Below are 13,867 nucleotides of genomic sequence, written 5' to 3' on the forward strand. Positions count from 1 at the left end.
TAAATTCTGGTTCAACCTTTAGTTCCAGGGTATAGATCTTTGGGGATACCAATGCAAAGCTGGGGTATTTATCAGGGGTCCTTCTTCTTGGTGGTCCCTGAATTCCAAGTTTTGTCTCAGATGTCCAGTAAGACTGCTTTCCTCATCTCTCAGTCTTTCAGCCACCACTTTCTGGTCACTTCTCAGCTACTGCTTATGAATTGGCAAACACCCCAAAGAGAAAAGCAGTGTTGAACACTGGGTTCCTATTTCTTTTTTTCTTTTTTTATTTTAAAAGATGACCAGTAAGGGGATCTTAACCCTTGGCTTGGTGTTGTCAGCACCACGCTCAGCCAGTGAGCGAACCGGCCATCCCTATATGGGATCCGAACCCGTGGCCTTGGTGTTATCAGCACCACACTCTCCCGTGTGAGCCACAGTCCGGCCCCTGGGTTCCTATTTCTGTGCTTCCCTTTTCTCTTGGATCTTGGTTCCTCAAATCTTATTGCATTGATAGCTCTTCAATGTCTAAAAATAGAATGTTTTTAAAAAATACTTTTTCCATGTTGCTAGCTGTTCTTGGAAGGATGGCTGGACAAGCTAGTCTGACATTACCAGAAGCAGTGGTAATGTCACATCATGGCTTAATGTGGCTTAAAGTCCCTTCTAGACTTTAGAATCCTGAAACTAATGAATGGAACTAAGAAAAATAAAATAGAGTAGAAAATTGTACAGTAATATAAGTACTTCATTATGTGTGTTATCCTATTTGCTGACTGTCTTATGTCTTTCTTCTGCAATTATACCATAAACTGCCAATGGACACAACTTATAGTTTATTTCAGTCTCTTCATATCATGCCAGTAAATAATCCATAAAATTGAGTTGATTAGGATGGATAGTATACATACAAATTAGAGATCACTAATTTGTGTCCAAAGAGTTTTAACTTAGAGCTATCGCAGCATGAAATAAAGAGGGCTTTGACACTAAGAAAAAATCAAGAAGCTAGAAACTCACTACCACTTGCTATTTCTGTTTATCATCAGTTTTGGGAGTATAGGGCTTTAATAAAGATTATAAAGATTTTAAATAACTGAAATGCCCATCAGTCGAGGACTGACTCAATATAGAATGCATCTGTCAATACTAAAGAGAATGAGGCAGACGGATCTACGTGCGCTAATATGAAAAAAATCTCCACATACTGGGACAGAAATTATATGGTCCACATATTCTGTTTTAGAAAATCTATTGTATTTTATATTCTTATTCTCAAATTTTAAGTTATTGCTTTTGGATTCAGTTCTAGCAAATAGCAAATAAAAACATATCTGTGCTTTGAAATTGCAAGTTTTAGTAAGAAAATAATTTTAGACAGTTAAGGGAATTGTTGATGAAGATGCAAAAAGGGAACAGAATTCTGTACAGTAAAGCCATTTAGGAGAAACTTGTAAGGTTAAAATGAAGACTGAAAACATTCTCAAAAGCATAAGTCTTAACTGTTTACAAATGTTATCATCAGAGTGTCTCGTGACAGTTTTTGTGAAGTCCCTCTCTGAGACTTCCAGACTTCAAAGGTGTGATGTTTTCTTCAGGGATGTTATATTTTTTCTTAAAACACCCTATGCTAATTTGTTGCTATGGGTAACCATATTTCCACTGTCATCTGTAACTCCCTTCTGTGGATAAGGTAGGAATTTTTTGTTTGGCAGAAGAGCCTCAGAAATTTCTTTTTCTGTTTGTTTGTTTTCCTTTGGGCCAATGGAAAATTAATAGGTCAATGACCATAGATAACTTGTTTTTAAGACTATGTGTAGGGCCGGCCCCGTGGTGCACTCGGGAGAGTGCGGCGCTGGGAGTGTAGCGATGCTCCCGCCGCGGGTTCGGATCCTATATGGGAATGGCCAGTGTGCTCACTGGCTGAACGCGGTGTGGGCGACACCACACCAAGGGTTGCAATCCCCTTACCGGTCATGAAAAAGAAAAAAAAAAAAAAAAGAAAAAAAAGACTATGTGTAGGAGAGATTTTGCTGGGGAAAGACATTGTGACTATTATGCTAATAATTATCTTACAAAGGTGTGTGTGAAAGAATATGGTTGTGTATGTGCAAAAATCTCTCTGGAAGTGCACATAACAAGACACAGGTAACAGAGATGGCTGGGAAAGGCCTGGGAGGCTGGGGCCAGAGCAGGAGCAAGAAGTACTTTCCACCTTTCAACGTTTTTACTATTTTGATTTTTTTTTTTTTTACCCTGTGCATGTTTTACTTATTCAGAAAAATAATTTTAAATGATTTCTAAGTATAAGGTGAGAGGAATGGAAGGGAAAAGGTTAATATTTACACACAATTTTACAACAACCCTGAAAGATAGATATGTTATTCTTATTTCATAGATGGGAAAAATGAGGACCCAAGAGATGAAATAACTTACTCAAAATCATATAGAACTAGAATCCAGGTAAATCTGAACCCAAAGCCAAGTTATCTTTCAGTTTTATACTCTGAACACGTAAGTAACCTGGATTATAGCTATGACTAAACCGTGAAAAATATTTAAAAGTAATTTAAGTTCCCTAGCTGCAATACTACTGACTGATTTAAGAGCTTGTGCTGCATAAGAAATGGCAAGAGTAAATGACTAGGTATACTTCTTTTAAAGCAATCAAAATTTCACTAAAATTCAAGAACTTCTCAAGGCTTTTACAAAGGTCTAATGTTGCTACCACTTCTTTCTTTTTAGGATATTTAAAAAATATTATACAAGTAAAGACAGAGAAGTCTTCAGTGCTCAGTGCTATTTCCAATAGGCCAACTAAATAACTAAAGGATCTGACAAAGTTTAAGAATTACTTTCACTATGGAAGCCTCATTGCGTTCCTATAATCATGGTAACAATGTACTCTACAAATCTATACCTTGTGACTTCTTACTTATAGAAATTAAATAATGCTCAAGGATTCTCTGTACTGAATCATCAAGAATTCACTGTGAGTGAGGCTACAGGAGTAATGGTGCCTGGCTCTGCGAAAGGGGACTCCTACCCCCTTCCAAGTACCCTTTCCTCCTACACTCTCAGTATCATTGCTAGCCTAACTGCAGACCCTGTTTCCAGATCAGGTTTATATATTTGCTCATATGGCAAAGCTTTGTTTTATCACTATGCCTTAGGCTTAATGGTTGCTGCATCCATTGAAAGTAATAACTGATTAGACTTTTCCCATAAAGCTTCCCTCATAAAAAACAAGAATGGTCACTGAAGGTAAGACTGAGCCTTTCCAGGAGTTCTTTCCGAGGGCCGAATAAGTTATCACCCAGATCTTGTTCTTCCGTGATGATGAGGGTGCTCAATCCCAGCACAGCATGTGCTGGATGGACACGGGAGAGGCAGTGGGTCCCAATGGACCCCAATACTGAACAGAGACCAGCTGCAAAACCTCAAGAGGTGTGGGGCCCTCCCTGGGCTGAAAAACACTTGAGCAAAGCTTTCCCATCATAATGCCAGGAAGGACTGTGAAGGATCAGTTCATTTTTTCATACAAGGAAGGAAAAAACAAAACGTTACTGAGTGGCACTACATGCCAGGCACTTTCACAGACATCATCTTTCTTGTTTGCATAGCCCTGTCTTGTTGGTACAGTAACTTGCATTCCATTGGTGAGAAAACCGAGGCTGGGACGGGTGAAGCGACTAACCCAGGCAGGGAGGAGCCAGGCCAGGACTCACATTGGGGTGGCGGGCCTGAACATTCTAATGTGTAGACCAAATCAACATAAAGCTCCTAGGAGATGTTGGTTTGTGTGCTTAAGGAATTTAGCTGTTTGCGTAGGTGAAGTACTCTGGAGGGACAATGCAGATTCAGTTTGCTTCACCCAAAGCTTAGCTAGTGCCCAGCCTTGACAGGAACCTAAATGCTACATGCTGCTGCTGCTGCTGCTGCCAATGCAAATGCTCTCATCTGTCCTGGGCTGCTCACGCACGCTTACAGGTGAAGGAGGGTGCCAGCCTGAAGCCCTGTTTAGAACGTGGGAGGCTGAGCTGCACTGCAATCAAACCCACTCAACAATAAATGGTGAGAGAGAAAGAGGGGGAAAGAGATGGCTAGAGAATATTCCGTGGGGGTGATTCTACCCGTCACTCCACACAGAAGCATCTGCTCTGTGGTGACAAGAGGAATGCGTGACTCTGATGTTCCTCTGTATGTTTCAGCTCCCCTAGACTTCTCATCAGCATTTCACTGTCATCTGAGGAATTTTTCAAATGTCATTTGGACCACACTTTGTTTTTTGCCTTTATAAACTAACCCCAAACCCGTAATGATGCAACTCCCCTATACTACAGTCATGATTAGTATGTGACCAAACGCTGCTGGTGGAAACTCAATTTTCTGAGTCCAAAGAGAAAGAAATCATCTGTGTCTTTGAATTCAGAATGACTCTTCATCGTCCGCATGTCTAGGCCGTTCCTGTCTTAGTCGTGTGGGGGGTGTATGGTCATGAAGAAAGAAGCACCCTGGAGGGAGGGGTCAGGTCAGGGCTGCCTCTGGCCAAGCACCCCACTTCTGCCCCTGCACCATAAGCCTGTGGGGTGGCCTTGAGGGAGAGAGCAGTTGGGCCTCAATTTCCTGACCCATGGTGATAAAACCCCTTTGCCCTTTGCCTTTGGTTAGGCAAGACCAACTGACATTTTACTCAAAAGGAACTTTTATGAAAAACTTTAAGGTAAAGAAAACAAGAGTAAAGGAACTGGACAGTTTTTACAGATTTACTATCTTTCTTCCCAGTTTCTGGAAGCCTCACTAGAGGCTGGCAAGGTGGCTGTTACCAGTATAGCACAGCCATCCTGGGCATCTTTTCATTACTTGGGTTTGTCTTTATCTTTTAGCCTCAGGCCGACCTTGGGCTCAGCTGCCACCCCGGCTCCTGTTATTCCTGTCTGCTTTTTTAACTCCACTGTAAAGAAAGTACTCTCCCAACAGGATCTCGAAGCCTCTCTCTCCAAGCATGTATTGCTGAATAGGCATTAAGTGCACAGAAATGCAATGCCACTGTACTGACTGAATTCACTCTCCTGTGCATAGTGAATTCTTCAGAGGTCTCCTTACCTATGGGTTTCTAGAATTTTCTCCATATCAGCCTTCACCCTATTTCTTGCCTGCTGACTTGTTAGTTAGGGCAGTTCCTAGGTTATAATGCCCTAAACCAGCACCTCTACCTGCTTTCTTTAGTGACCCCATTATTTTAGTTCTGGAGTCAGTCTGCATCCAACTGACTCTTTCCAAAATGCACAAGCCTCCTCACTTCTGACCACAGGAAAGCCCACACACTGTAACACATCACCATCCGGCCCTAGGACACCTCTCCCACCAATGCTGCTCATGTCCTAAATCCAAGGCTACCACATTTCTCAGCCTTTCCCATCATCATGCTTTGCACACATGGGTCCACAGGGCAGGATGCACCCTCAACCTGTCCTTGCCACTTAATGAGCTTCTCTAAGAGCAGAAATAAAATGGGGGTAAGAACACAGAGCCTGGAGCCAGACTGACTGCACTGGAATCCAGCCTCAGCTACTTTTTAGCAGTGTAACCATGGGAAGTTACTGAATTTCTCCAAGCTCGTTTCCTCCTCTGTAAATAGGGTTAATAATAGGATTATTATTATGTTGCAAGGATTAAGTTAATGTATGTAAAATGCTTAGAAGAGTGCCTAGCACAGAGAAAGCACTGTTTTAACTATTATTACTGTGATTACTCATTAACTTTATAAAAATGGCATATATGTATATATGTGTATATATATTATGCATACACATACACCATATATCTAGACACACACACACACACATATACATACATACCCATACATATATATATGGGGGGGGTTGTGTATAAATGGTGTGTGTGTAGCTTAGCCCTCAAATATTTCCTTCCATTCATTTCTCCTGTTTTCTCCCTGAGACTCTGAATTGCTTAAGGGCAATGACCGTGTGTAACTTAGCAAATGCTGGTCCAATTGTCTCAGGGCCAGGGGGTAGCAAGTAGGAGTACCAACTCTGGGCTGCCTGAGTCTCAGTTCTGACTGCCACTTAATAGGTAAGTGATCTTGGGCAAGTTACTTTAACCTCTCTAAACATCAGTTTCTTCAGTTGTAAAATGGGAAAAAAAACCATTCCTTCTATTCACTGGGATGTTGCAAAGATTAAAATTCTAATGTATGTAAACAACTCAGCAGGGTGCCTGGCACATCCCAAGTGATCTGGGACTGTTAGCAACCAACATTGAACAGTTTCTTACTGCCCAGCTTCATAGCAGAGATCTAGAAGGCAGTTTCCATTTCACTTGGATTCTTTATTCTTTGTTCTATTTATTGCTATTTTTTTTTTTTTTTTTGTCTTTTTTCGTGTCCGGCAACAGATCGCAACCCTCAGTGTTGCGCCTGTACCGGTTTATTGCTATTAAGTCCTATTTCTAAACCGTCTTGATAAGGAACTTAGCATAACCAAATACTTTGGAAGATAAAAAGTCAAGGAACCTTCAGGACCTTTTCTAAACTATTTAAAAAGTCTAATGTTACAACCCAGTTGGCCAAAGAGAAGTTAGATTTAATTCCATCAGGCTTTAGTAGCTATAGCTGCCTTAGATCATGGGTTAGGATCAGGTGAACTGCTTTGCTGTAGAGGCTCTACCAACTATATTCTTACCAACTTTTGGTCTATGTAAACACCAAGGTTCCTTGAAATAAAATATTCTTTTTTTTTTTCCTTTTTGTCTTTTTTCGTGACCGGTAACGGGATTGCAACCCTCGGTGTTGCGCCCGTACCGCGACCGGCAACGGGATCGCAACCCTCGGTGTTGTGCCCGCACCACGCTCAACCGGTGAGCGGACCGGTCTCTATATGGGATCCGAACCCTCGGCGGGAGCGCCGCCGCACTCCCAAGCGCCACACTCTACCGAGTGCGCCACCGGGCCGGCCCGAAATAAAATATTCTTGAAAAACATTTTTGTTGTTAAAAAAAATCTATGCCTCACACATTAGAAAAATTTGTCCAAGAAGTGTTTAAAACTCTGAAATATCACATCCGTTCCAGATTAACTTCGGTTACTAATTTTTAAAATAGTAAACAGGAAATTATCCAACTTCACATATTGCTTGCATTCATAAATCTGAATTGATAGTGTCATGCCTATTAAGAAATAACATGCATGCATGTACATACACAGCATACACACTTTTATGGTTACTGAGACCATGATTAATTAAATCATGAAAACTTAATGATGTCAATTAAATCTCAAAGCCACAGAACAGCAGGTTCAAATTTCAATGGCTGTTGACAAATCATCTTATTAATTCACTAATTTCATTTCTTAGCTCTTGTAAAAATTCTGTATCTGGCCTTGAACAGCCCCTATTACTCTTTTTTTTTTTTAAAGTCTTACTTGATGCTACAAGTTGAAATAATGTGAAAAGGGTGAAATTACATCAAATTAGTAGAAAGTGTAACACTGCTATTAAAAGTCCTACATCTCCTGATGTAGTCCAGCCCCTCCTGATGACTGTTAAAGAGGGAAAAATTATATGACTCACCATAAATGGGAAGGGAAGGAAAGGGTAAAACTGCTTTGATTTCCACTAATAAAACTAGATGGGGAGGAACTCTACTGTTGATTTATGAAAATACTGCTAGAAGAGAAAAACTGTGTATTGAGGAAGATGTCAATACAACAGAGCCCATTCTGGATAATAAGGTCAAACACACTCAGCTGAATTCTCTTGCATTTTGTGTTGGCTGGTAGTATCAGGAGGGCCACTGAACTGGTCATCTCAATGGATAGAGACCTAATGAATATAACCTGTGTAGCTTTTTAAAGTTCTTCAACCCTGTATGCACCTAACAACAGAGCCCCAAAATACATGAAGCAAAAACTGGCAGAATGAAAGGGAGAGATACACAGTCCAACAATAATAGTTAAAGATGTCAATACCCACTTTCAGTAACAAAAGAGCTAGACAGAAGATCAACAAGAAGAGATTTGAACCACACTACTAACCAACTAGATCTAATAGACAACTATAGAACACTCACCCAACAATAGCAGAATATATGTTCTTGTCAAGCGTGCATGGAACATTCTCCAGGATAAAACGTATGTTACCTTATAAAGTAAGCCTCAATAGATTTAAAGTGATTGAAATCGTACAAAGTATGCTTCCCAACCAATAAGTGAATTTACAGTAAAATTGGCAATCTATAACAGAAGGAAATTGGGAAATTTACAAATACATGGGATTTAAATAACATTCTCCTAAATAAACAATGGGTCAAAGAAAAAAAATCACAGGGGAAACTAGAGATAAACTTTCTTTCTTTTTTTTTTCCTTTTTGTCTTTTTTCGTGACCGGTAACGGGATTGCAACCCTCGGTGTCGCGCCCGCACCGCGCTCAACCAGTGAGCGGACTGGTCTCTATATGGGATCTGAACCCTCAGCGGGAGCGCAGCTGCGCTCCCAAGCACCGAACTCTAATGAGTGCGCCACCGGGCCAGCCCAGAGATAAACTTTCTTAACGTGATAAAGGGTATCTAAACTATGAAAATCAATTGTAATAAACAAAGCTTTTCCCCCAAGATCCTAACAGGACATGCATGTCTGTTTGCACCACTTCTATTCAACGATCTACTAACTGAAGTTCCATCCAGGGAAAATTAAGCAAGAAAAAGAAAGAAAATGGCATACAGATTGAAAAGAAAGAAGAAAAACTACCTTTATTTGCAAATGACATGATTTTGTATATAGAAAATCCTAAGGAACACACTAAAAAAAGATTAGAACTAATAAACTATTTCAGCAAGGTTGCAGAATAAAATATCAATGTACAAAAATCTATCATATTTCTACAGAAATTAAATAAATAAATGGAAAGACATCCCAAGTTCATAGATTGGAAGATTTAATATTATTAAGATGGTAATGCTACCTAAAATAATCTACATATTCAATGCAAAACCTATCAAAATAGGTGGACTTTTTGTAGAGATTGAGAAGTTAATCCTAAAATTCATATAGAAATGCAAGGAACCCTGAATAACCAAAACAAACTTGAAAAAGAACCAAGTTGAAGAACTCACACTTCCCAATTTCAAAACTTACTACAAAGCAACAGAAATCAGTACCATGTGGCACTGATGCTAAGACAAATAGACCAAAGGAATAAGATTGAGAGTCCCAAAATAAACTCAAATATTGTACTCAATTGATTTTCAGCAAGGGTGCCAAGACCATCTGTAGTGGATTGAATTATGTCCCCCCAAAGCTAATTGAAGCTTGAATTGTGTCCCCCAAGTTTTATGTATTAGAAACTTGGCCTCCACTGTGACTGTTAAGAGGGTGGTAAATCCTATTATGGTAATTGAAAGGTGGGGCCTTGAAGAGGTGATTGGATTGTAGGACCATGCACTAGTGAATGGATTAAAGATGGTGGCCAGGGGTGTGGTTCTGAGGGTTTTAAAAGAGGAGAGTCTGCTTCTCTCTCTCTCTCTCTCTCTCTGCTTCCACTATCTTGCAATGTTAGGCCCCTGGGTCACTGTCGCCACCACCACATGGCCTTTGAACTTCCCAGCCTCAGAAACTGTAAGTGATAAAGTTTGTTTTCTTTATAAATCACCCAGTTGCAGGTCTTTTGTTATAAGCAACAAAAATGGACTAATATACCATCTAATGAAGAAAAGAAGAGTCTCTTTAACAAATGGTACTAGGAAAACAGAATGTCCACATACAAAAGAATGAAATTGGATCCCTACCTCACACCATACACAAATATCAACTCAAAACAGATCAAGAATCTAAATGTAAGAGCTAAAACTATAAAGCTCTTAGGAGTCTTTGTGATGTTAAATTAGGATTTCCTAGATATGACACCTAAAGCACAAGCAACCAAAGGAAAAAAACAGACAAATTTGACTTCATCAAAATTTTAAACTTGTGGGCCGGCCCGGTGGCGCACTGCTACAGCGCGCCGCTTGGGAGCGCGGCGGCGCTCCCGCCGAGGGTTCGGATCCCACATACAGACCGGCCGCTCACTGGCTGAGCGAGGTGCGGGCGCAACACCGAGGGTTGTGATCCCGTTGCCGGTCCTGGTCTGGCACGGGCGCAACACTGAGGGTTGCGATCCGTTGCCGGTCACAAAAAAAGACAAAAAGGAAAAAAAAAATTTTAAACTTGTGCTTTGAAAGACACTATCAAGAAACTGAATAGACAGTTTGTAGGATGGGAGAATATATTTGCAAATCATTTATCTGACAAGGGCCTCGTATCTGGAATACATAAAGAATGCTTACAACTCAACAAAAAAGACGAACAGCCCAATTTAAAAATGGCAAAGCACTGAAATGGATACTTCTCCATAGAAGATATACAAATGTCCAATAAGCACATGAAAAGATGCTCAACATCATTAGTCATTAGGGTAATGCATATTAAAAGCACAATGAGATAACCACCTCACTACTACTAGAACGGCTATAATAAAAAAGGCAGACAGTCACGGTGTTATGGAGGATGTGGAGAAACAGCATATGTTGTTGGTGGGAACGTGAGATTGTGAAGTTGCTTTGGAGAACACTTTTTCAGTTTCTTAAAAAGTTAAACACAGCCTTTATCATATATGATCCATCAATTCCACTCCTGGAGATATAAATATATACCTCCAGAGAAATAAATATACCTGAGAGAAATAAAAAGATAAGTTCACACAAAAATTTGTACACAAACACATCATCATTCACAATAACCAAAAGGTGGAAACAACCCAAATGTTCATCAGCGGATGAATGGATGAACAAAATGTGGTACATTCATACCATGGAATATTACTAAGATATAAAAGGGGATAAAGCACTGACACATGCTACAACACAGATGAACTTTGAACACATTATGCCAAATGAAAGAAGCCAGACACAAAAGGCCACACACTATATGATTCTATTTATATGATAACCCATAATAGGCAAGTCCATAGAGATACAGAGTAGATACATGGTTTCCAGGGCTGGCAGGGGTGAGTAGTTACTGTTAATGGGTATGAGGTTTCTTTTTGGGGTGATAAAATGTTCTGGAATTAGATAGTGGTGATGAGGCAGGAACAGAATAGGGACATGCCCCAGGGAGGATGCTCATAAATGTCCAGACTGGATCAGCCAGAGCCTGCACCCTAGGTGGGACAGGAGTGGCAGAGGCTAGCCATTTAGGAGTTTCCAGGTGGACAGACAGAAAGGTTAGGGGCGTGTGCGTCTCTCTCTGGCAGAGATGCCTGTGCACTCTGGCGTGTACTTTCGCTTGGTAATAAAGCCCTATCATGGTCTGTTTCTCTGTCTCCCTCTTCCTTTCCTTTTGCCAGTTCCATGAAAGATTCTCCTTTCATGGATCAAGAACCTGGATATCCTGCCCGGTAACAAGACTGACCAGCCAGCCAGAAGATAAGGGAATTCTGGGTCAGGCACCAGAGGAGCCAAAATTCTGACAAAATGCTTTATTCTATTTTACTCTCTTCTCCTTCCTCTTTCAACTGACTGCCAGCAGACGTTGTTAGGATTTGGCTCTCTCCCTGCTGCCAATAACGAGAGAAAAGAGCACCATCTGGGTGGCCATAAGTTGCAACATGCCCCCAGGTGTTCAGCCAGCAGCTCCCCAGCCCACTCCCCATATCCCACCTGGTTACAGTGATAATTGCACAACCTTGTGAATGTACTAAAAACTATTGAAATGTATACTTCAGTAGGGTAAATCTCACAGTATGAATTATATTTCAATTAAAAAAAATATAGAAGAAACCCTTCACTGCCCTGATTTGAGTATGACTGATGTAATAAGCCTCTGTCATCAGCAGGCATATGTTCTCATCTCTCACGTATGCTGAGGTAGGTTGAAAAATTGCTGCTGGAGACATTTCCCAATTCTGATAATCCTTCAACCATACAAGTCAATATAACAAACTATTTCAACATTTTCCTCATCAATAAAGTGAAAATATATCATTTACACATGTAAATTTGCTCTCAAATTTGCTTTTTCAATTTTTTCAAATTTGCTGTTATTAAAAGAATACTGTACAAACCAGGTAAAACATATCTTTGCAAGATATAATTACTAATTAGCATATATTTTGAAAAATCTTTCTTACACTCATTCCTTCATCCCACAAATATTTATTGAGCACTTACTATGGGCAAAGCACCTACTAGGTCTGGGGGATACGATGAGGAGCCACATAGTTAAAAGTCCCTGCTGCCATGGAGCTGAAGTTCTGGTTGAGGCATACCAACCACAAACAGAGGAACAAGAAATTACCAGAGAGGGAATGGCCACCTTGGAGAAAATAAAACGAAGTAACTCAACTGAGTACCTGACGGGGCATTACTATGCAGCTGTCTCCACTCCTGCATTTTATTTGTGCACAGTAGAAGCCAATGTCAAAATAGCAACAGCAACTGTGTCACTGTTCCTCTTGTAGGGAGTCATGAACACATTCTTGTCTCTGAAACACGCACAAATGAAATTTGAGTATGGGATCTCCAAATCAGCGTTTGAAACACAAATCAGTGAATAATACTCAACAGCGTAGTCTTTTTATCTTATTATTTATTTCTCTTAATACAAAGCTTTGGCATTAGCAATTTTATGAAAAAATAAAATGTACTAAAAATAAATGCTTGTGTGGCATGATTGGTAAATGATGCACAAAAATAGGTTCTTTTTTCCTTCAAGGCAATCAGTCAGAAAGCAGTTTTTTCCTTCTTCAAAACCATTCTACCCTGGGGAATAAAAGGAAAAAAGAGGTTATGAATTAGTTAAAGGGTAGTTGTCAATGTTTTAAAATAACAGACAAGTGATCCTAACTGATGGGTGGCCTGGGGCTGTCCCTAACTATTTCCCAACCCCTTCTGGTAAACCAGTAAGCCATTAGCATTTTCCTGAAATCAGCAGTTTTAGATCTATAGTCAAGTGGCTCAGTCAGTTTAGGGGTGCTTCAATGCTCCCAAAAGAAATGCAAGAAAAAGTATAGGCTAACAGCATCATGTTTAAATACCCAGGGACAATGATCATACAATTTACCACTTTTCCTGGTTTAAATACATGTTCTAAATGCTGAGTGTGTTGAATCTGCAGCTGTTGTCTTTAAAATATGTTTCTCTTTCACTCCTCAAACAAGAATATAATTACTTATTCTGAAATAAGAGTTGAAGAGCACCGACTTCCAGGAATGTCTGGCTTTCTTACAGGAATTCTGCAGATTTTGTGGGGGCGTGTGTGTATATGTGTTTCTGTCCCTCTACCAGGTACTATGAAGTGCCTGAAGTCTTGAAAAGTTTCCCACACTCTCCCTCGGTTCATACTGCCTTCTCTGTAGCCCCTGGCACTGTGGGCCTCCGTGTGCCGTGGGGTTCATTTCCATCCATGCCTCACACCACTGACTCTTTGGTATCGTATAATGCTCCAGCATCTCTTGGTTTCACCTCCTTGCCACCACCCTGCCTCCTTCCTTCAGCACCGTATTTTTACCTAACCTATCTTCCTGTCTCCACTCCTTACCACTTCAAAGCACCTTCTCAACCACCAGGAATTATCTTTCTGCTGGGAAAAATCCTTAAACATTACCAACAGTTTACGAGAATAAAGTCCAAATTCTGCAGTCTACTGCTGTTGCCACCACCTACAGGGGGAACATCAAACCACACAATTCCTTGAAACTACTCTGCTTTTTCCTCACTTTGTGCCCTTATTATGCCTGGCCTGGTTCCCGAGTCACTCCCTCCAAGAAGCCTTTTTCAACTCCCTTAGGGCAAAAGCAGCCGTTCCCCTGTGGGCGATATGTAAGTGCACTT

The 13,867-nt window shown here is 40.5% G+C and overlaps 1 protein-coding gene across 5 annotated transcripts in view; it reads right to left on the reverse strand.

The window, feature by feature from the left end:
* The window catches only part of RNF130 (ring finger protein 130), a 73,710-nt gene that overhangs the window by 15,763 nt on the left and 44,080 nt on the right, over positions 1 to 13,867 (reverse strand). For 2 of the 5 annotated variants that reach the window (XM_008584980.1, XM_008584982.1), the window contains one exon: positions 12,585 to 12,796. The exons of 1 other annotated variant lie outside the window; for it this stretch is intronic. In XM_008584980.1, coding sequence (XP_008583202.1) covers positions 12,781 to 12,796 — 16 coding nt within the window. In that variant the 3' untranslated portion in view covers positions 12,585 to 12,780. Of the gene's footprint in view, positions 1 to 12,584; positions 12,797 to 13,867 lie in introns of those variants that run through there. 2 more of the 5 variants (XM_008584981.1, XM_008584978.1) reach the window with 1 other exon arrangement.

This window comes from Galeopterus variegatus, unplaced genomic scaffold (genome assembly GCF_000696425.1).
Source record: "Galeopterus variegatus unplaced genomic scaffold, G_variegatus-3.0.2 Scaffold3414, whole genome shotgun sequence".
Taxonomy (NCBI): domain Eukaryota; kingdom Metazoa; phylum Chordata; class Mammalia; order Dermoptera; family Cynocephalidae; genus Galeopterus; species Galeopterus variegatus.